Source organism: Geotrypetes seraphini, chromosome 9 (genome assembly GCF_902459505.1).
Source record: "Geotrypetes seraphini chromosome 9, aGeoSer1.1, whole genome shotgun sequence".
Lineage (NCBI taxonomy): Eukaryota > Metazoa > Chordata > Amphibia > Gymnophiona > Dermophiidae > Geotrypetes > Geotrypetes seraphini.
The window spans coordinates 79,132,062-79,154,470 of NC_047092.1; the positions used below are offsets into that span (position 1 = coordinate 79,132,062).

General features: G+C 43.4%; 1 protein-coding gene across 6 annotated transcripts in view; it reads right to left on the bottom strand.

Annotated features, from left to right (window-relative positions):
- XPOT (exportin for tRNA) overlaps positions 1-22,409 on the bottom strand; it is a 324,394-nt gene that overhangs the window by 230,689 nt on the left and 71,296 nt on the right. For all 6 annotated transcript variants that reach the window (XR_004540576.1, XM_033957684.1, XM_033957683.1 and 3 more), the window contains 2 exons: positions 17,123-17,307; positions 11,350-11,518 (listed from right to left, as the gene is read on the bottom strand). Coding sequence is in view for 5 of the 6 variants with exons in the window: in XM_033957684.1 (XP_033813575.1) it covers positions 11,350-11,518; positions 17,123-17,307 (354 nt within the window). In the remaining variant the exon portion in view is untranslated. The remainder of the gene's footprint in view (positions 1-11,349; positions 11,519-17,122; positions 17,308-22,409) is intronic.

The following is a 22,409-nucleotide window of genomic DNA, read 5'->3' on the forward strand; positions in this document are numbered from 1 at the left end:
GCAACCTCCATCCCTGTCACCGCCCTGTCCTCGCAACGTCCCCACAACCACTATCCCCACAGCATCCATACAAGCCTCAGTACTGCAATATTTAGCTTAATCCTTCCTTATAAATCAAAGTTCTGGCTGCTGAACTAGAGAATGAGATGGTCACCTGGCAGGGCTTTCTTTATAAATTTTTTATCAACACAACTAATATACTACTTTATCCTAAAACAAAAAATAAAAATAAATAAATATTAATTTTTTTTCTATCTTTGTTGTCTGGTTTCTGCTTTCCTCATCTTCTCATCCAATTCCTTCCATTCCACTTGCTCTGTTACTGTGCCTCTCCCGTCACCCCCCCCCCCTCCAATTGGTCTGGCACCCATCTTCTTCCCTCTGCTCCCCCCATAATCTGGCATATCTGTCTTCTTCCCTTTCAGCGTCTTCTCCCCACTCTCTGTTCCCCATTTCCCTTCAGTGTCTTCTCCCCATTCTGTCTTCCCCATTTCCCTTCATCGTCTTCTTTCCCCACTGTCTTCCCTATTTCCCTTCATCATCTTCTTCCCCACTCTGTCCTCCCCATTTCCCTTCAATGTCTTCTCCCCATTTCCATTCAGCGTCTTCTCCCCACTCTCTGTTCCCCATTTCCTTTCAGCACCTGTTCCTTTCCTTTCCACCATCACCCTTCCCTCTCGCCACCTCACCACCCTTCAGCACCTCTTGCGCGGTCCAAACATCTCCCTTCCTCTTACCTTTATGGCGCGTTTTGTTTAGAGGTGCTGGGGCTGATGTCTTCGCGGCCAGCGAGCTCTCTGCCGCTGAAACTCGGTGCACTGGTGTCGGAGACGTCTGCTCCATTATGCGTGTCTTCGCGGTCCTAATGACCGCCGAATTTGAAAACTGCCGGCACTCCGCTGAGAACCGCGAAGTAACAGGAGCCGAAAACAAAGTAAACCAACTGGTAACCCCGGTGGTTTCTTCTATTCCGAATTGAAACCTTTGATGTGTTCTTTTTTTAAATCTAGTCACTTTTAATTTAAAAATAACCTGAATTGTAAATTCAAATTGTTTCTTTTTTGGAGGGGGGTTCTCTTTTGACTGAAGAGGCAAGGAGAGGGGAGAGCCACAATCTACACAACCAACGGTCAAAGAAAAAACTGACAGTTGGAATGTGGAATTCCAGAGGCAAGATAATCCGCACATGCTCAGTAGAAAAAAAAAAGGTTTCTACTGGCTCTAGGGGAGAGCTCAGTTGAAGGACTTCACCAGCAAGTGTGGCTGAATTACCCCTGCTTGTCTCCGGAGAAGGCACTCGCGCATGCATGGTACAGGCTATCGTGAACTTTCTAAATTTGTTAAAGTGTCCATGCCGGGGCTCCGTGGATGATGTCACCCACATGTAAGAATATGCTGCCTGCTTGTCCTTGGATAAACAGAGTTAATAAGATTACTACCCAAAAATATCCATCAAAAATATACTACAGCCATTAGCCCAGTGTCCTTTAATGCAAGGCCCTTGGATCAATGGCGGCCCCTGAAGTCCTCTGGGGTGGCCCTCCTCATCATTCTGGTTGTTTTTTTTCTGCTACTCTTTGCCTCTCTACCCAAGCTCATGACACAAAGAGGAAAGTGGATGAAAGGAAAAGCCACGTCTCAGTAGATAAAGAAAATTCACTTGGAAATGCCTATCTCCTTCAGTATACACACAATAAAAAGGTTTGAAGACAGGTCGGTCGGGTAGTTGTCATTGATACACACTGGTCAACAGGGTAAGTTAGATGTACATCTCCTTATGAGTGGCATGAAGTGACATGAGTAAGGGTAAGCTAGATGCACTTCTCTTTACGAGAAGCTTAGAGCGATATGGGGACTAAAACTATGCCAGGGTACACCTGGCGGGGCCACTGCGTGTGCGGATCGCTGGACTTGATGGACCTAGGGTCTGTTCCAGAGATGGCGCTTCTTATGTTCTTATGTTATGTTATGTTCTTAAGCTGCCGGAGTATGCCTGCAGTCGCGTGCGTCTGTGGGCAGAAGTTTCTCCTCTGACGTAACTTCCAGTTGCATCAGAGAAGCTTCTGCCCACAGATGCACAGGACTGCAGGCAAACTAAACAAAACGCGCCCGAAGGTAAGGGGGAGGGAGGGAGATACAGAAGATAGATTCAGTTGGTAAGGAGGGAGGGAGCTGTGCGTGATCGGTGACCGCACGCGTTCCCTCCCTTAACTGCAGGGACAAGGCCATTCACCGCTCCACGGGTCAGTGGATGGCCTTGTCCCTGTACCCACAGTGAGCACTTTTTCCCCCCTCACCGTGTCATTCTCTACCCCAGACTACTTAAGCTACCTCTGTGCAGCTCTACTAGGCTTTCCTATGTCAGGTGTTGATGTTCTGGAGGCAGGCATGTACGTTTTTATTCTGATTTCACTGCACAACAAAGTTTTTGCTTCCTGAACACTGCTGGGTGTTTCTTATAGAATTTTGGGTGCTGATCATGAATATTACATCAAAAATTACCCATCACGTACCATTTCAGAGAAATCTTCAATTTTGTCGTGATTTTTTCTTATATTTGGATGCAAACAATTTTTTCTCCCATAAGTGTCTTATCAACAACGGTTTGTGCCGCCTGGGTATGTCCATGCATAAAATCTAGCCAGGTTGGAAGCTGTTTTATGGAAGATGACATCCTGGGCATGTCTGGTCAGGTCTGAACGAGCTTGCGCTGTCTCACCATGCTATAATGGTGGCTTCCATACACCGATCCTGCTCATTTGGTTAATATAGATAGTCCGTGTGTGTATATAGTATCAGTATAGTAAAGTATAGTAGTATAGTAGCTGTAGCAATATAACAGTAAGTAAGCTTGATGCTATAGACGTTTTGGTGTCGGGCAATATGTCTCGTCGGTGTCGTAACAGCCGCGACACATTCTGCTATATCTGTGGGGAATATACACTTACGCCTCAGAGACGTTCGATGACTGCCCTTGTAAAGAAAGCCTATCATCTGTATTTTGGCTGCAAAATAGGTGATCAAGACAAGCAATGGGCGCCTCACATTTGCTGTGCGACATGTGCTGTTAGTCTGAGAGCCTGGCTCAGAGGTACTCGAAAGACGATGCCATTTGCTGTTCCGATGATATGGCGAGAACAGAAAGACCATGTGACGGACTGTTATTTCTGTTTGACTAATGTGTCTGGTTTCTCTGCCAAAAACAAGAAGTCAATTGAATATCCTAATCTGCCTTCAGCAATGAGACCCATGCCACATGATGACAGTCTTCCAGTTCCGAAACCACCAGAGGATTGGACCTTAGACGAACCAGATGAAGAAACTGCAGTGCAGGGTTCTAACAGTGACATTGACCCGGATTTTGAACCATCCTCATCAGGCGATCCACATCTGATAACACAGTCCGAATTGAACGATTTGGTCAGAGATTTGGGTCTGTCAAAAGCAAAAGCTGAGCTGCTAGGTTCGAGACTGCAGGAATGGTGTTTGCTATCACCAGGTACGAAAATTTCTGTGTTTCGAGACCGGCATCATGATATAACCAAATTTTTTGCACAAGTCGACAGTCTCTGTTTCTGTTGTGACATTGAAGGATTGTTCTCGGTCTTTGGTTGTGATCACAACCCGGAAGAGTGGCGTCTTTTCATTGATTCGTCAATGTTAAGCCTGAAAGCTGTTCTGTTGCACAATGGCAACGTTTATCCTTCAGTACCTGTTGGCTATGCAGCACATATGAAAGAAACATATGAGAATATGGAAATGTTACTAAAGTATGTCCAGTATACCAGGTATAACTGGAATATCTGTGGAGACCTCAAAGTCGTTGCTCTGTTACTAGGACTGCAGCTTGGCTATACAAAGTACTGCTGTTTCATCTGCGAATGGGACAGCCGAGACAGAGAGTCGCACTATTCTAGAAAGAACTGGCCACTCCGTAAAAAGTTAGTTCCAGGACAGAAAAATGTAGCACATGAATCGCTTGTTGACCCGACAAAGATATTTTTGCCTCCTCTTCACATTAAACTGGGACTCATGAAGAATTTTGTGAAAGCAATGAACAAGGAAGGGGAAGGTTTTCGTTATTTAAGACAGATGTTCCCAAGAATAACTGATGCCAAGATCAAAGAGGGTATTTTTGTTGGCCCCCAGATCAGACATGTTATGAGTGACAAGCGATTTGAAGATCTGTTAGTTGGGCCGGAAAAAATTGGCTGGAAAGCCTTGAAAGACGTTGTTGACAATTTTCTGGGCAATTACAGAGCCCCAAACTACATTCAGCTGGTAGACAAACTTCTCAAAGCATACAAGAGAATGAAGTGCAATATGTCACTCAAGATTCATTTCCTCCATTCACACTTGGACTTCTTCCCCGCAAATCTCGGTGCTGTGAGTGACGAGCACGGTGAAAGGTTTCATCAAGACATAGCTACGATGGAGAAACGATACCAGGGCAATTGGAATCCGTCAATGCTTGCCGACTATTGTTGGATGCTACAACGTGATGCACCAGACACTGAATAAAAAAGAAACTCGGGAGCAAAACACTTTTAATTCTGTTTCATTTAGTCGCTTGTGCGAAACGTAAACTTGACTATATATTTTATTGTCAGTAAACATAAAAATGTCTATTTCTCATAGTTCTTACGTGATGCAGTAAAACCAAAACCATATTTGAGCATACCAAGTTGGTACCTGTCATAATCACCAAAAACTTTTCAGGAATCAAGACTTAACCAAAAAATTGTTGTGCAGTGTTTTTATGGCGTGGGGGGGGGGGGGGTCAGTAATCACTGGGGGAGTGTGGGGGGGTCTGTACTTTGTGTCTGCAATGGTTATCTGGCCACTTTGGATACCTTCTGGTCATTTAGACCTGTTTTTAAATCACCTAAGTGACAACATATAAGTTCGGTCTAGGAAGTCTTGTCAAACTTTCGATTATCACTGCAGGACAACTAAGCTTGGTCAGCTCACTTCCAGTCCTAACCACTCCTCCAAAAACGCCACTTTTCACTCTGGGCACACAGCAGTAGTCAAAAGGCCTAACCCTGTTAAAAAATTCTGCCGTTAATTAATGCATTAATCACATTATTAATGCACTAAATGTTCGGCCCTAATTAAAACAGATATTTGTTCTAATCGTGATAAACTTGAGAGTGAAATTGTGGAATTACAGACATAAAAACATAAGAATAGCCTTACTGGGTTAAACCAATGGTCCATCAAGCCCAGTAGCCCATTCTCACGGTGGCCAATCCAGGTCACTAGTACCTGGCCAAAACTCAAGGAGTAACAACATTCCATGCTACTGATCCAGGGCAAGCAGTGGCTTCCCCCATGTCTCTCTCAATAACAGACTATGGACCTTTCCTCCAGGAAATTGTCCAACCTTTCTTAAAACCAGCTACGCAACCCGATTTAGGCGGGTTTTTAGACACATTTTCTTTTCAATTATGTACCTCAAAGCTCATAGGGTCCATTGGTTGTAAAAAGGTTTTATATTACTGCATTTTAACTTTGGTACAATAAATTTTTGTCTGCATCTTGTACATCGTCTGCAGTTGTTGTTTGGTTCCTCACAGCTCATAACCACATCATGGAGAGAAAAGGAACAAACCTTATTAGCAAAAAGCCATAAGAAACTGTGTAACTCTGGGGAAATCCCATGTAACTATATACAGACAATATACAATGTCTTCCAATTTACAATAGCTGGCAGAAAAGTTAGAGATGAAGCCATCAAGTAGCAGTCCAGGCAGGCACATAGACAATGATAGGTGGGGGATTCAGCTTACCATCCCTATCTACTGGAAAAGATATTATTAAGGCAAGAATCTAATCTCTTTTTCCAGTGCATTATGGATGGTATGCTGAACCACGGGACATACCTAAGCCATCCCAGAAACTCCGGGTGGGCGAGATAAGCCTGCCTTCAAAACTGAGGCTCCGAAGAAGTCGAGCTGCTACATTCATCCTATAAAACTTGGTGAAAGTATGAAGGGGTGACTAAATTGCCGCCTGGCAAATCTCATCCGGAGGAATTGTCCAGGCTTCAGCCCAGGAAGAGACAATCCCTCTCGTTGAATGGGCTCAACATGCGAAGGGACGATGCCTACTGCAGATAATGTAGCAGGACAAAATAGCTGATGTGATCCATCTTGAAATTGTAGCATTGGAAGCCAGCCTCTCCTTCTTAGTTGGATTTGTCGAAATGAAGAAGTGGTTCGACAGACAAAAGTCATTCATAACCTCCAGGTTCTTCCAGACAATATCTCTTAGTTCGTCAGTTATTTTATGATACAACACGTAAAACAATCTTTTCAGTAACTGCACTCACACTGTGGAATGCCCTACCACTGACCTTGAGACAAGAAAAGAATCTCAACAACTTGAAATCTAATCTCAAAACATTTCTTTTCAGAGATGCTTTTGAGATCTATACTTAGCTTTCCTTATTCAAAAAACTCAGACATCAAGCCTTACATTAAAGATCCCCTTTACTCCTTTTGTATTTTGCCTCCCCTTTCTTTTATTTTAAGCAATGTATCCTCCCTGTCTGCCCATATGTATCATGTTATGTTTGTACTGTAACTGTGAATCTGTTCCCTCTATTTTATATATTTTTTAAAACTTTTAATACTTTGTATAAATTGGAAACCGTTTTGTTTATAAAAACGGTATATCAAGTCCTAAATAAACTTGAAAATAGTCTTCTTGACATCCTGCAACTTCAGTACTTTGTCCTTCTTAGAACCCAAGGGCTGCAAAACTGGAAGGCGAACTTCCTGGTCAATGTGAAACACTGAGACTACCTTGGCAAGAAAGAGGGAACAGTCCTCAAGCAAACCCCAGCTTCTGCGATATGCAGGTAAGGGTCCCTGCATGACAAGGCAGCTCCTGATTGGTAAGGTCCGACTTTAGTGCAGGAAGAGGCGGTTAGAGCATACAGCGAGTGATTTCCTTCACTCGCCGGTGCTCAGGCTGCTCTCTCCTGCCTCTCCAGCTGTCCTCTCCTGGTCGGCGGTTCGCGGTCAGAAAATACTGTGAATGACCGGGACCGTGAATCGCTGACCGTGAATGACCAGGATCTGACCGTGAATGACCAGGAGAACAATGTACTATCAGCAGGCTATAAAAGGTGAGAGGGAGGAGCTATAGTGGACTGTGGCAGGCAGCAGCAGCAAGGCAGCTCTCCGGGGGTGGGCAGCAAGGCAGCTCTCCGGGGGTGGGCGGCAATGGCAGCAAGGCAGATGTCTGGGGGTGGGTGGTGACAGCAGCAAGGCAGCTCTCCGGGGGTGGGCAGCGACAGCAGCAGCAGCTTTCCAGGGGTGGGCAGCAATGGCAACGGCAGCTCTCCGGGGGTGGATGGCAGTGGCAGTATGGCAGTTCTCCAGTGGTAGGAACTGGCAGCAATGGCAGAGAGGAAGGAGTAATGCAACATTCCTCCAACATCATCTTTAACATGACTTCACTTCCGGTGGAGCGCATCAGTAAATGCTGTCAGCCTGACTTGTTAATCCTGTTCAAAAATTCTGCTGTTAATTAACGCATTAATCGCGTTATTAATGCAATAAATATTGAGCCCTAATTATAACATATTTGTTCTGACCATGATAAACTTGAGTGAAATTGTGGAACTACTTACATAAGAATAGGTTTACTGGATCAGACCAATGGTCCATCAAGCCCAGTAGCCCATTCTCACGATGGCCAATCCAGGTCACTAGTATCTTGTCAAAACCCAAGGAGTAACAACATTTTCCATGCTACCGATCCAGGGCAAGCAGTGGCTTCCCCTATGTCTTTCTCAATAACAGACTATGGACTTTTCCTCCAGGAAATTGTACAAAACTTTCTTAAAACCAGCTGCTCTACCCACTCTTACCACAACCTCTGTTCCAGAGCTTAACTATTTTCTGAATGAAAAAATATTTCCGCCTATTAGTTTTAAAAATATTTCCCTCTAACTTCATTGAGTGTCCCCTAGTCTTTATAATTTATGGATTAAAAACTGGTTAAAAAGTAGAAGACAGAGAGTATAGTTAAATAGTTAATATTCTCTATGCAGAAGGGTAAATAATGGTGTTCCCCAGGAGTCTGTGCTGGAACAGTTGATTTTTAACATGTTTATTAATGATCTAGAGATGGGAACTAGTGAGATAATTACATTTGATAATGACACAAAGTTGCTCAAAGTTGTTAAATCACAAGAGGGATTGTGAAAAATTACAAGAGGACCTTGTAACATTGAGAGACTGGGCATCAAAATGGTAGACAATGTTTAACATGAGTGTAAAGTGATACATGTGGGAAAGAAGAACCCACATGGGGTTCCACGTTAGCAGTCACCACCCAGGAAAAGGATCTAGGTATCATTGTAGAGGATACGTTGAAATCATCAGCTCAGTGTGTGGCAGCAGCTAAGAAAGCAAATAGAATGTTAGGAATTATAAGGAAAGGAATGAAAACTAAAGATGAGAATGTTATAATGTTTTTGAATAACTCCATCTCAAATACTGTGTACAATTCTGATCACTAAAAAAAAATAGCAGAATTTAAAAAAGTACAAAGAAGGGCAACAAAAATGATAAAAGGGCTCGGACGACTTTTCTATAAGGAAATGCTAAAGCAGCTAGGGCTCTTCAGCTTGGAGAAGAGATGTCTTGGGGTGATAGAGGACTATAATACTGAATAGAGTGGAATGTGTAGATGTGTTTCACTTGTTTACTCTTTATAAAAATACTAGGACTATGGAGCATGCAATGAAGCTACTAAGAAGTAAATTTAAAACAAACTGGAGAAAATATTTCTTCACAAAATATGTGATTAAACTCTAGAATTTACTGCCAGAGAATGTGGTAAAAGCAGTTAGCTTAGAAGGGTAAAAACCCCCCACTAAAACGTTTCTATAATTTACTAAATCAGAAATCCATAAGCCATTATTATGATGAACTTGGGGAAATCCACTACTTATTCCTAGGATAAGAGCATAAAATCTGTTTTACTCCTTGGGATCTTGCCAAGTACTTATGACCTGGTTTGGCCACCGTCAGAAACAGGATACTGGGCTTGATGGACCTTTGGTCTGTCTCAGTATGGCAACTCTTATGTTCTTATGAAGCCTGAAATTAAAACCAGTACTTATCATTTCTGGAATATAGTCCCTGATACACAGTAAACATGTTTGAAACAGTGTGTACAAAACATGCAATCATTTTTTGTCAGTACACATACCTGTGAATCTACATATTCAACAACGAATATTGTTGAAAGAAAACAAAGGACATGAAATGTAAGAGTTAAAGCCAGCATATAGATTTTACACAGAGCTGAATATATTTCCCCTACTGAATTCAGGCCCAGATTCTCAAAACTTAAAGTGCCCTTTAACATGGTCACCAAACCAGTTCCAGCAGGTTTAGTGTGCATATATTTTAGCTGCAGATTATCAAAACAGCTTACCATGGTCTTTTCCGAGCTTCCTAGCACTCTTCAATTCTGCCATATAAAAGGGCTCATCAATATTTAAATAAGCAATTGGGGCAATTCTTCATCAAGTGATTCTCCAAGAGCGATGGCAACTTTTGGCAACCAAATATCAGCAACTGGGTCAGGGGATGCTGGCACTGTGAAAAGCATATCTCAGGTGTCAGTGCTGATTGGTTTAGGCACTGACAGGAAAGTAAGGAGATTTGACGGCTCAGACCCCCACCCTGGCAAAAAAAAAAAAAAAAAAGATACCCCCTGAATCGAAGATTGGCAGGAGGAATGCTCCCTCCCTCCCGCCATGGGGTCCCCCAAAAAACAAACCCGACACCCCCAGCAGCAGGAGGGATGCCAACTCCTTCCTGCTGCTGCCGCTCATCCCTGACAATCAAACACCTCCCACCCCCTCCTGTCACCCACATCCCAACAATCAAGCATCTGCCCCCTTCACGGGGCAGCAGGAGGAATGCCGACTCCCTCCCTGCTGCTGTTGCCCCCCCATATCCCTTCCAATCTTCCATCCCCCTGTACCTTTGTCACAAAGGCTGACCAATGGGATGCCTACTCCCTCCAGCCAGTAAGCACGCCTTTTCAGGCACTTTCAGGCTGTGCCACACATCCTGGCCCTGTTAATAATGCTCTCCACCTGAGATTTACAAATTTTGGGGAGAAGCCTTGTGCAAGGGAGACAATCGAACACTGCAGAACCTCCCACTGGGCTTTCGTTGGTTCCACGGACCCCATGTGTCTGCACTTTGCGCCTTTGCTAAATTCAGGCTCTGGAGGGGACTTGCTATCTATTTCCTGGACCCACAGCAGTTCCCCAGCTCAGGAGGACATGGAAGAAGCTAAGCTTGAGGCTCCCAACCCTCCCTCGCATGCACATGGACGTTCTTCCGCCGGCCATCTGACGCAAACGTCACATGAAAAGGTGTCAAAACATCCTGAGCAGTCCATTCCTGTCAAGTTTTATAAAAATTGAGGGGTTTTGAGGCAGATCAAGGCTTCAGAAAAAAAGACTGTTTAAAATCCAAAATGGCTGGTCGAAGGAAGGGGTAAAATTTATTTTGCAAAATTTGTTTTGCTAATGTTGAAAAACTTGTTTTGAATTGTTTCCCTGTATTACGTGGAACAAGATTTATACTTGTGAATATTGTGAAATTCAATAAATAAATAATTTAAAAATTTGCATCAAAAAAACAGCCCATGGAGACTTTTTTGAAAAATAAAAAATGCTGAAATAGGGATTTTGGAGGTGGGTGATCTGAATCCTAACTCTAGAAACCATAAAAAATGAAGTTTATAAGACACCTAAGCTTTTTGCATCATGTTCAAGACCTAGAGAACATATTCACTATGGTGGTGGTAGTGGTCAGCCAAGGACCTTCTTCAGTTGCAGTTTAAACCCTATTATTTTTTGCTTAAATCATCCATTTAGGGTAAAATGGAGTTTACTAAATTAAAACTGAAAATGAAAACTACGTCTCAAAATAAAGGATCTCAAGACTCACCCAAAGAGAGTCTGAGCTACTGAGAAAGAAGATAAAGAACATGGAACTCAGGGATCCTCACAATCAAAGAGAGATGACTTTTTTGACATGGGAAAATTCATGCCATTTTGCAGTGTGAAGATATATGACCCCAGCTACACATGAGCAGAAAAGCATTCTAGTCCTTCCTAACTCCAGCCAGTATGCCAATTCATTCTTCTCCATGAAGAAAAAGATTTTTTAAAAGCAGAGTCCAATACAACAACCACTTGATTGCTCTTCCTCCCTTAAATTTATCAGTTCATTATGCTATTTACAAGAAGATATCTGCTTCAAGAATATTTTAAACACTCTTCAATCAGAAAGATTTACTAACCTGATCAATGGTGAAAAATCCAGCCGATTGTAACACCTGACACAATGATTCAACCAATTTGGTTTTATCAATTGGATCCATTCCTTTGTTCACAATTTCAAACAAGCAGTCACATGCTTCTTCACGTAGAACTTCTATTGACATGTGACCTAGCAGCATGTTTATAAACCTGTTGAAAACAGAAGACCAATTTAATCTTGTTGGTAAAAGTAAAATACCGGTATAAAAATCTGGAAAAAGATAAGAGGTATAAAACCGCTTTTTGTCAAGGTAGTACCTGAAACGCATATTTGCTCTAGCCACTCTTGCATTTTTATGCTATTCTCGTAGCCTACATTTTACTCCACTTTAAGTGAAATGCCTGCATAGCCCATGGCATTCATGACAATTTCGTACCTTATCAGATTTCAACTTTTAAGTTACTGAGAAGACCCAATGAAAATGTTCATACCCTAGGTAAGAGAATGGCTTACATTTTCTTTAGCCTTACCTTGGCGTAATCTTTGATTCATCTCTCACATATCCAACAGAACGCCAAAACCTGTCGTTTCTTTCACCACAATATTGCTAAATTCAGACCCTTCTTTTCTGAGTGCACTGCCAAGACCCTCATCACCTTTTGCCTAGACTACTGCAATCTGCACCTCACTGGCCTTTACTAAACCATCTTTCTTCCCTTCAATCTGTTCAGAACTCTGGTGCACGCCTCATATTTTGCCAATGTTGCTATGCCCACATTACCCCTCTCCTCAAGTCCCTATCTATTTTCACATACAGTTCAAATTGCTCTTAATGACCTACAAGTGTATTCACTCAACAGCAACTCAGTATCTCTCTTCTTCATCTCTCCCCCCCCCCAGGGCACTCTGCTCATTGGATATGTCTCTCTTATCTGTACCCTTCTCCTCTACAGCCAACTTCAGAATCCATCCCTTCTACCTTGCTGCACTCTATGCCCAAAACAAGCTGCCTGACTCGATACATCAGGCTCCGTCTCTGGCAATATTCAAATCCAGACTCAAAGCCCACTTCTTTGTAGCTGCTTTCAATTTAAAACTCCAATCCACCTTCTATGCACAAATATCTGTCTTATCATTCCCTCTGTAATTCCTCCGGTTCATAGACAACCCCGCGAAAGACAAAGGCGCGCTGACAACTGAGCGCAAGACGGAGGCGCGCGCCGAAGAAAATTACAGTTTTTAGGGGCTCCGACGGGGGGTTTTGTTGGGGAGCCCCCCCAGTTTACTTAATAGAGATCGCGCCGGCGTTGTGGGGGGTTTGGGGGTTGTAACCCTCCACATTTTACTGTAAACTTAACTTTTTCCCTAAAAAGAGGGAAAAAGTGAAGTTTTCAGTAAAATGTGGGGGTTACAACCCCCCACAATGCCCCCACAACGCGGCGCGATCTCTATTAAGTAAAGTGGGGGGGTTCCCCCCCACGCCCTCCCCCGTCGGAGCTGTAAAAACAGTACTTTTCTGTGGCGCGCGCCTCTGCACTGCGCTCAATTGTCTGCGCGCGCCTTTGTCCCGGCGCGCTTTTGACCTGACACCAATTCCCACACCTGAGCATAGTGTACTGATGCACCTTCTTGTCCAGTTTGTCTGTCTTGACTAGATTGTAAGCTCTTTTGAGCAGGGACCGTGTCTTCTGTTTTGATTTACAGAGCTGCATATGTCTATTAGTGCTAAAGAAATGATTATTAGTAGTAGTAGCCTCTGTTCTATGAATTTTTTCCCCATACGACCCTCCTTCCCTCATTCTCTGAAATTAAGATGCTATTTCAGTCATTAAAGTTATTTTCTACTACCCTTTTCTTTCTACTTGTTTGTGGTGACGAAAAAGAAGATGGAGTTAGGGGATTTGGACATGAGGAGACATGTCCAAAACCTCTAATTCCATCTTGTTTCTCCTTGCCACATCTTCTTTATTCCTCCTAGTGCTCTCTCTCCCTCAGCATGGTCTCTATTCCTACTTCTCACTACCTCCTAGCAGCTTCTACTCTTTCCCTCCCCCTACTCTAAGTAAGACACAGAACTTTCTCTTCCCTCCTCCTACAGTGATGTTTCTTGCCTGCTCTTCACTGTTCCCATCTTCTGCCATTGAAACTCTCCTTTACTGTCTTCTACCAGCTACAATCATCTGACATTCCAGCTCGTCTGTTGGTGGATGCTTCACAGCACCAGCTTCCATCCTCTGCTAGCAATACTGTTGAGTACAGAGTCATATGGAAATTGGGGCAAAGTGAGATGGGCTAGATAATCTTTCTCCACATTCAAGAGTATGGCCTGCATGCCACAACACTGAGACGTCTACATTTGATGACTGTGAAGATAGAGGGCTATTATTTCCTGGCATGCAGAAGAGATCATTTGCTGACTGAACAATAAGAGCATTTTCAAAGTATCTCAGCACCTATCAACTTTGCAAATCAATTTCCTAAGTCAAGGATGGGAAACGAGAGCTGCAATCCAATCAGGTTTTCAGAATTTCCCCAATGAATATACATGAGATCTATTTGCATACAATGGAGGCACTGCATATGTCCTTGATCCAGTTCTCTGGTAATCCATGACAAATTTCAATCAGGTTCGTTTGGCACGATTTACCTTTAGTAAAGCCATGTTGCCTGAGATCCTGGAACACATTAGATTTTAGGAAGTTAACTATCCTTTCTTTCAGCAACACTTTCATTATTTTTCCAACAACCGAAGTGAGGCTTACATGCCTATAGTTTCCTGCTTCATCTCTGCGACCACTTTTGTGTATAGGGACCACATCTGCTCTTCTCCAATCCTCAGGAACCACTCCCATCTCCAGAGATTTGTTGAACAAGTCTTTAATAGGACCCGCCAGAATCTCTCTGAGCTCCCTCAATATCCTGGGATGGATCCTGTCTGGTCCCATTGCTTTGTCCACCTTCAGTTTTTTAAGTTGTTTATAAACACTTTCCTCCATGTATTTATTTTCTTCACATAAAGGTCCGTAGCCATTTTTATTGCTCCTTTCAACTCATACCACTATTATTCCACTTCTCTTATGTCCTCCCATCCTAACAGCTCTTTCTTCAGGCACTCTCCTATTTTATTAAAGTCCGTTCGTTTGAAATCTAAGACTTTTAAGTTTTGTGTGGCCACTCTCCACTTTAGCTGTTATATAAAACCAAACCATTTGATGATCGCTACTTCCCAGGTGGGCACCCACTCGAACATTAGAGATACTCTACCCATTTGTTAGGACCAGATCCAATATCACTTTTTCCCTCGTAGGTTCCGTCACCTTTTGTCTGAGCAGAGCCTCTTGAAAGGCATCCACAATCTTCCTACTTCTTTCCGATTCTGCAGAGCTTTCCAGTCCACATCCAGCAGGTTGAAATCTCCCAACAGCAGCACCTCCTCTTTGGCCTTTATCTGCCATCATGTTTCTATGTTTCTTTCCAAACTTTTGGATATCTGCAACTCGATCTTTATCAATTTTTAGCAATTGAGTCGGAGGTCTGTAGACTACACCCATGTAGATTGAAGTTTCATCTTCTCTTTTCAGAGCGATCCATATTGCTTCTTCCTCTCCCCAGGTCCCTTGCATGTACTTCAGAATGTCCCACATACCTTTTTCAAGGAAGTTGGAATCAGGAAGGATGTTCAGTCACTCCTCCTCCAAGGCCCACCTTCCAAAATGGCAGGCCTTCCCCTCCCCGGTGAATCATGTGATGCACGAGATGGGTGCTAAGGCCCTGATTGGCTCAGATGCCTAAGGCCCCCTCCTTTTGTTGTTATCTTAGAGAGCCCTTTCCAAAGAACATTATTGGATTGAGGAATGATCGTATGTACCCTTCTTATGGTTATATGCTTTAGGTGTATTTTGTTTTGTTCTTGCTGATTGGTGTGTGTTGGTTGTCTGTTGTTGTTTGGGGGGGGGGGGGTTTAAGACTCTTGAAAACCCAATATGGCTTCCCGCTGCAATGCTAATGTTTTTCTTAACCAAAATATAACCCACAAAAGCAGAAGCCCCATTTTGCCTTGAGATATTCATGTCTGCACTCTCCCGACGTTTCTCTGCCAGCATTCAGCGTGTGCTCCTGAAGAAGGGAATCAATTCCTTGAAACAGAGCTCTGTTGAGTAAGTCATATGAGCGTCTACAACTGCCTTGATATAGACAAGTACATTGAGTTGCTTTTTTTAATGAACTTTTGATTATAAGTTTGCAATAGTGGATGTTAGGGGAGCGTCTTTAAGAATTGACCCGATTTTTAAATATGTTTATTGCATACTGGGAGTGATTTTGTCACCATTTAAAAGAATAAGAACAATATTAACAATAGATAAAAAGAAAAAATGATTTTTGTATAATAGCCCTTTCACTGTGGGTGTAAGGTCTGAGGATGTTTCATGCTTGAGTACCCCTTTGGGTAACATTCGCTCACGACTCTTATTACGGGCTAGTCCTGACTCAAGAGGAGTGAATACTGAGGACCATTATTATCTATTTATTGATTTACGTATTTATTTATCAACTAGTCTTTAAGCCCATTATATTAACGGATGCTAGAGTAGATGTCTGTCTGTATGGGTATTTTTTTTTCTTTGTCTCTCTCTCCTTGCATGCTGCCTGTCTGTCATTTTTTCTGTCTGTGAATCTCCCTGTGCCTCCTTCCTATGTCCTTAGTGTCCCTTCCTATGTTCATAATGCCCCCAGTGCCCCTTTCTTTGGCCTTAGTGCCCCCTGAGCCTCCTTCCTCCCCCCCTCCGATGCCAGCCTGCCTTCCATTGAAACCCCCCACCCCCTCCGTTGCTTCCCATCCCCTTTCCATTGAAACCTGGGATGCGGCAGAGGAAATGTGGCAGAGGAAATTAGGCCAGTAGAAGACCCGAAGCAGCGTTTAGTGTGCCTGGGACGCTGCTCCTCCTGCCAGGCTTGTCAGCCGTGTAGCGGTGGGAAGGTCAACGGGGGTTTCAGTTGTGTCGGGTAGGGTCATCGGGGGGAGGGGGGTGAGTGAGTCACGGCGTGTTAGTGGTGTAACCTAGGGTCGGCGGCGGGAGGGGGGAAGTCACAGCTGTTACCTGGCCGAAAACCCATCCACACAGCCAGCGACCGCTGTCTTTCTGCCTCTGCCGGCGGGGACCGCCGGGGCCTGGGTGCGGCAGGGAAGGGGGGTCTTACTCTTGCCTGGGCTGAATCCCAGGCCTGCTCTCCTTCCCCTAAGTCCGGCCCCTCACTCCGCGCCATCTAGCGCATGCGCACTCGTGCCGCCGTGACAATCAGGGAACACGCGGCGTGAGTGCGCATGCGCGCTTAACATTTTATTATTATAGATGATCTATTATTATAGATCATCTATTATTATAGCTGATCTATTTTATTATTATAGATGATCTATTATAGACAATCACTTTCACTGAATGTCATGTGATATATGTAACTTCCCAGTGGCTTTAAATTAGTATAAAAAGTTTTTGCTCTATTAATGTTTTTCTTAAACCAGAAATGAGAAAAGATCAAGTTATTTAAAGCAAAACACAATGAAGGTTCTTAATTTTGTACACTTGAGAGCTCTCTTAAAATAATTCTGCAGCTCTTATATCAGACACTACCGGTACTCACCTATTGCCTGACCAAAGCATTCACAAAGGTGGTTTTCAGTACACTCAAAGTTCTAGAAGGAAAGCTGTAGGAGAGCACAAGGCTTATATATCAAATTAACCATCTTCAGCTTTTTAACTCTTCTCCTTATTTTCTCCACTATCCAAGGAAAAAAACTCTTTATAAAAACATACCTCTCATTGGCTATCAAAGTCAAATCTATCCAAGACACATAGGCCCCAATTACTTCAAGACACTGGCATGTCACTTCTGAATTAGTATGTTGATAAGTCTGCAAGATTTGGTACCAAGACTCCACCAAATTTGGAATGCACTGCTCTCGCATGGTATCTTTTATTAAGGTATTCCGGCGAGCTTCCTATAGAATCAAAAGAGTTATTGAGCTATATCATAAATAAATAAGAGTGATGACTGGATTTTGCATTTACTTGGGGCCTGCTTTACAAAGCTGTGCTATGTAACAGCCCCGAAGCCCCTAGAGATTTAAAGGGCTTCGGGGCTGTTGCCGTGCAGCTTTGTAAAACAGGCCCTTAGTTCCTTTCAATGCAGCAAGACCAGAAAAAAATTTAAACAATACATTTCAGCATCCCCATTGCTTAGGCTTTCTCCTATGGGCCTGATCCCTAAGGCATCTTACTATACCAAATTGTATTTCAGTCTTTGTATTTGCATATATTTTTGGAATAATATTTTCCTATGGTCTTTATAAAAGCACTTGACCCATCCCATTGTAAAATCTAAAATAGATGCCAAGTAGTTTCTGCATTAAAGCTACAAAGGTGGGAATGACTGAACAATTGTAAAAAAAAAAAAAAAAATTAAATTAAAAATTTTAATTTAAATATCAGAATATATTTTACCTTTATATGATATACAGCAAAAAAACATAAAACATATTTAAGAAGTTTACAATAAAATAATATATGAGGAGGAAAAGAGGGAGAAGGAATTAGCTGGAAGCCTATATTACAAAATTTGGTACATATACTCGTAACATATAATATTATACAAATAACTACCATGTACCCACTAAGAAAAAAATGGTCAATAGGAAAACAAAGTAACTACACTATGACAACATTAATACAAGATTAATAGATTAGGTTCTTATCTTGATAAATATGGGTTCTGTGAGGATACTCAGGAGTTTGTACTTGAGCTATTGATTCCCATTTTGTGCAAATTGCAGAGACGTTATCACTTTAAGAACTTGGAACTCCTTCTCTTCTGCAGTGGAGCACAGCACCCTCCCCTCAGTTGGTACCAAAGCAATCGAGCACCACTGAAACAAGAAAACAGAAGGAGAGGCACAGGGAGTACTACCCAGTGGTGCTGCCCGATTCACGATTTGAATCGATTCACTTCAAGTGATATTGCTGAAGGGCTGTTGGGTAAGATTTGCCTCTTTGCAGGTGATACCAAAATCTGCAATAGAGTAGACACCTCGGATGGTGTGAATAACATGAAGACCTAGCGAAGCTTTAAGAATGGTCTGTAATTTAGCAGCTAAAATTTAATGCTAAGAAATGCAAGGTCTTTTTCAAAGCTCCAGCACAGAAGCTGTTCAGGCTTCCTACAGCTGCAATCGGCAGCGTTTGTCTTCAATTTCGGGGCCAGCTCCTCCACAGAGCCCCACCGAAACCACCCCTCCCCTCCAGGACTGTTTCAAGGGAAGGACTCCTCCAGGTGAGACTGCAGTTCGGCAGTGCTCAGAGTCCTGACATCCAGCTCTCCCACAGAGCTTTTTTTTCAAAATTCCTGCACAGACCTTTTTTTTCTGTTACAATCTGCATCTGATATATTTCTGCACCTATTGCCTGCTAATACAACACGGATTGCCTCTATGCCATCCACCGCATGTACAACCTGCTACTACATGTTACCTGTATAGCTGCATTTTACTACCTGCTACTACTTATTTTTAACCTACCACCGCATGTTATTTGTTACCACAACCTGTCACCACTTGTTATAAGTATAACCGCATGTAAAACCAGCTACTGCATATTTTAGCCTGACACTGCATATATAGCCTGTGCTACTCCTCTACTGTTATCGCATGTCATCGCATGTCTAGTTCTACCACCACTTTCTTAGCCTGCTCTGCCCATCACTACTACCTCTTATACAGCCTACCCCCTCCTCAGCCTGCATCTTACTAGCAGCACTAATCTCTCCTACCTCCTGCCTGACAAGCTCTGCCCAAACCCTCTCTATCTCTCCTCGCTCCCACCATGAAGCCACCCTCCTGGCTCCTCCTTCTACTTCTCTGCTCTTTCACCAATACTTCCCACTGCCAAAAATCCCTCCCCCCCCAACCTCCCCGACTCCACAATCTCAAACAACACCTGCCCAGGCCTCAGAATCCCTACACTAGTACACACTAGAACTCATTACTACAAAAAACACAGAGGAAGAAACCACTCCTCCTTAAAGCCTGTCCCTCCAGCCAACCTACCCAACCTCACCTCTGTCTCTTTCACCCCAGTCCCCACACTCTACTGTAACACCAGATCAGTCTGCAACAAGACCCAAATAATAAAAGACCTACTCGATAACTCCAATCCGGGTTTCGTGTGCATCACAGAATCATGGATCGGAAAAGATGATACTTTCACACAAAACGAACTCTGCCCCCCTGGCTACCATGGCCTCTTCTCACCCAGAATCAACCGGAAAGGAGGAGGCCTGGCTCTGCTTTACAAATCATTCTTCAATGTTCAGCTCCTCGAAAAGGGCAGCCATACCTCTCTAGAATTCTTACTAGCTTCAGTTAACGACGAACTCCACCCCCACCCACTAGGCATCTTGCTTCTTTACTGCCCTCCTATCCCCTGGAATAAATCCTCAGAACTTGTCCTAGAGACTACAACAAGAGCCTTCCTAAAATTCCAGAGACTACTGATCATAGGAGATATTAACCTTGACGATAACACCAGCAAGGACATAACTGAATTCATAGACTTCCTTACCTCCCTAGGCTTCACCACTCCTTCACCCACACCTACCCATGATAATGGACATACACTAGACATCATTAGCTTCCTCGACCTGACTGAGCAAAAAACTTCTGCCGAAGAGGCCCGCTGGGACCTTGTCCCATGGTCTGACCACCTTCTAGGCTCTTTCTGCCTCCCTATCTTCATGTCTCATCTAGGTACTCCACCCCGGCCCACAAAATCTATCACCTACCGCAAAAAAATCACGAGCAAATTGTTCTGGACCCAATTTCTTAACCAACTTCCCCCTTCTCCTAAACACGCAGACCCAGAGTCCAACTGGCATAATTGGGTTACCCTTTCCGGGACTACCTACCTCGCTCTGGCCCCTTTATCTACAAAATCTATCTCCCACTCCCACAAAGCCCCCTGGTACCTTCCATACCACAGGGAACTAAAAAAGAAATGTCGAGCCCTGGAACGGAAATGGAAAAAATCGAAATCCCCCTCAGACAAACAATCCTGGCGAGACAACATTAAGTACTATAACACAATACTAAAAAAAGCAAGAAAGAACTTCTATGGAGATAAAATCACCAGATCAAAAAATCAAAATAGTACTCTGTTCCACATCTGGCGAAACTTAACCTCAAAAAACAACTCCACCTCTCCCCTCTCCCCTTCATCCGCAAACGACTTAGCCAAATTTTTCAATGAAAACATTTCCACCATAAGGAGCTCTTTCCCCTCAGCAGTCTCTTACAATTCTCTTCCTCCCAATGACTCAAACCCTATCCCAGCGGATAGATCCTGGACGACATTTGAACCCATATCTGAACCCCAGATCTCTAAACTCTGTCTCAGACTGAAATCCTGCAAATGCATCTTAGATCCCTTCCCATCCCACCTCTATGAAAACATTCCTGCACAGGCCATCTCCTCCCTTACGAGACTTATTAACTCTGCTCTACTATCAGGCTTGTTCTCCACAAAAATAGGCCACATTGCCTTGTCACCTATTCTGAAAAAAGCCGATCTCGACCCTTCCTTACCATCAAACTACCGTCCCATAGCAAATATCCCTCTACTTACCAAACTTCTAGAAACCATAGTTGCTACCCAGCTCTCTTCCTATCTCAAGAGATTCTCCATTCTTCACCCCTACCAACATGGCTTCAGACCCAGCTTTAGCACTGAATCCCTCCTAGTTTCCCTAATTTCAAAGGTACAACAACTACACTCACATAACAAATTCGCTGTCCTATTACAATTCGATCTTTCTGCTGCTTTTGATGTCGTCCACCACGACATACTACTTTACCAACTTTCCGAGATTGGAATCGACTCCACCGTCCTAATGTGGTTCTCAAACTTCTTACGCTCCCGCTCCTATACCGTCAACACAAATGGCACCATGTCCACTTCTTGGACTCCATCTTGCGGTGTCCCTCAAGGATCACCCCTTTCCCCTATTCTTTTTAACATCTACATGTCCTCCCTGAAACTCTTTCAACTATCCCCCCTGGAAACAATCTACACATACGCAGATGACATCCTTGTCCTCCTTGAGACTGACCAGAACCTCACAAACCTCCACGAAAACATTACAGCTTGCAAAATGAGACTCTGTGCCTGGTCCCTCTCGGTACAGATGAAACTAAACTAATCAAAAACAAAACTACTTTGGCTCGGCCCAAAATTCGAACACCTGCCCACCCTTTACGCATTACCCACAGGCGATACACTCCAGCTCGAATTCTCATGCAAGGTCCTTGGTATCATTATCGATTCCTCCCTCTCCCTCAATGACCACCTCAACTCCTTGGCAAAATCATGCTTTTTCAGCCTCCACATGCTGAGGAAAGCTAGATCCTACTTCAGCCAACAACACTTTGCCATCCTTGTCCAATCCATCATCCTCTCCAAACTAGATTACTGCAACGCCATCTACTTAAATCTATCAAAAAAAAGTCTTCTAAGACTCCAGCTAATCCAGAATACTGCAGCCAAACTGATCTTCTCAAAACGCAAATCTGACCATGCCTCCCCACTCCTTGCCAAACTTCACTGGCTCCCAATAATCCCCAGAATCCATTTCAAATGTTCCTGCCTGGCTTTTAAGATCATTCATGGCATCCTCCCTCCTCTTATCCCACTGTCTTTCAACTCCTCCAGTCCCGACTCCTCCAGAACTGCCCAAAGGTATAAACTAGCCTTCCCCTCCCTACGCAGCATCCACTATGCAGGCAAACTGGGAAAATCCCTTCTCTTCAAAATCACAGGTCTTTGGAACGACCTCACCTCCCCGTTGCGGAACCTGAGCTCCCTTCAGTTATTCCGCAAACAACTGAAAACCTGGCTTTACAGCAAATTGTAACTCTATCCTTCACCCCCTTTCCCCCCCCCCCTTTTTCATATAAGTTCATGTAATCCTTTTTTTCTTCCTCTCTACCTACTATTTTAAGTTCTTGTAAACCGTGTCGAGCTCCATACTCATGGAGATGATGCGGTATATAAACTT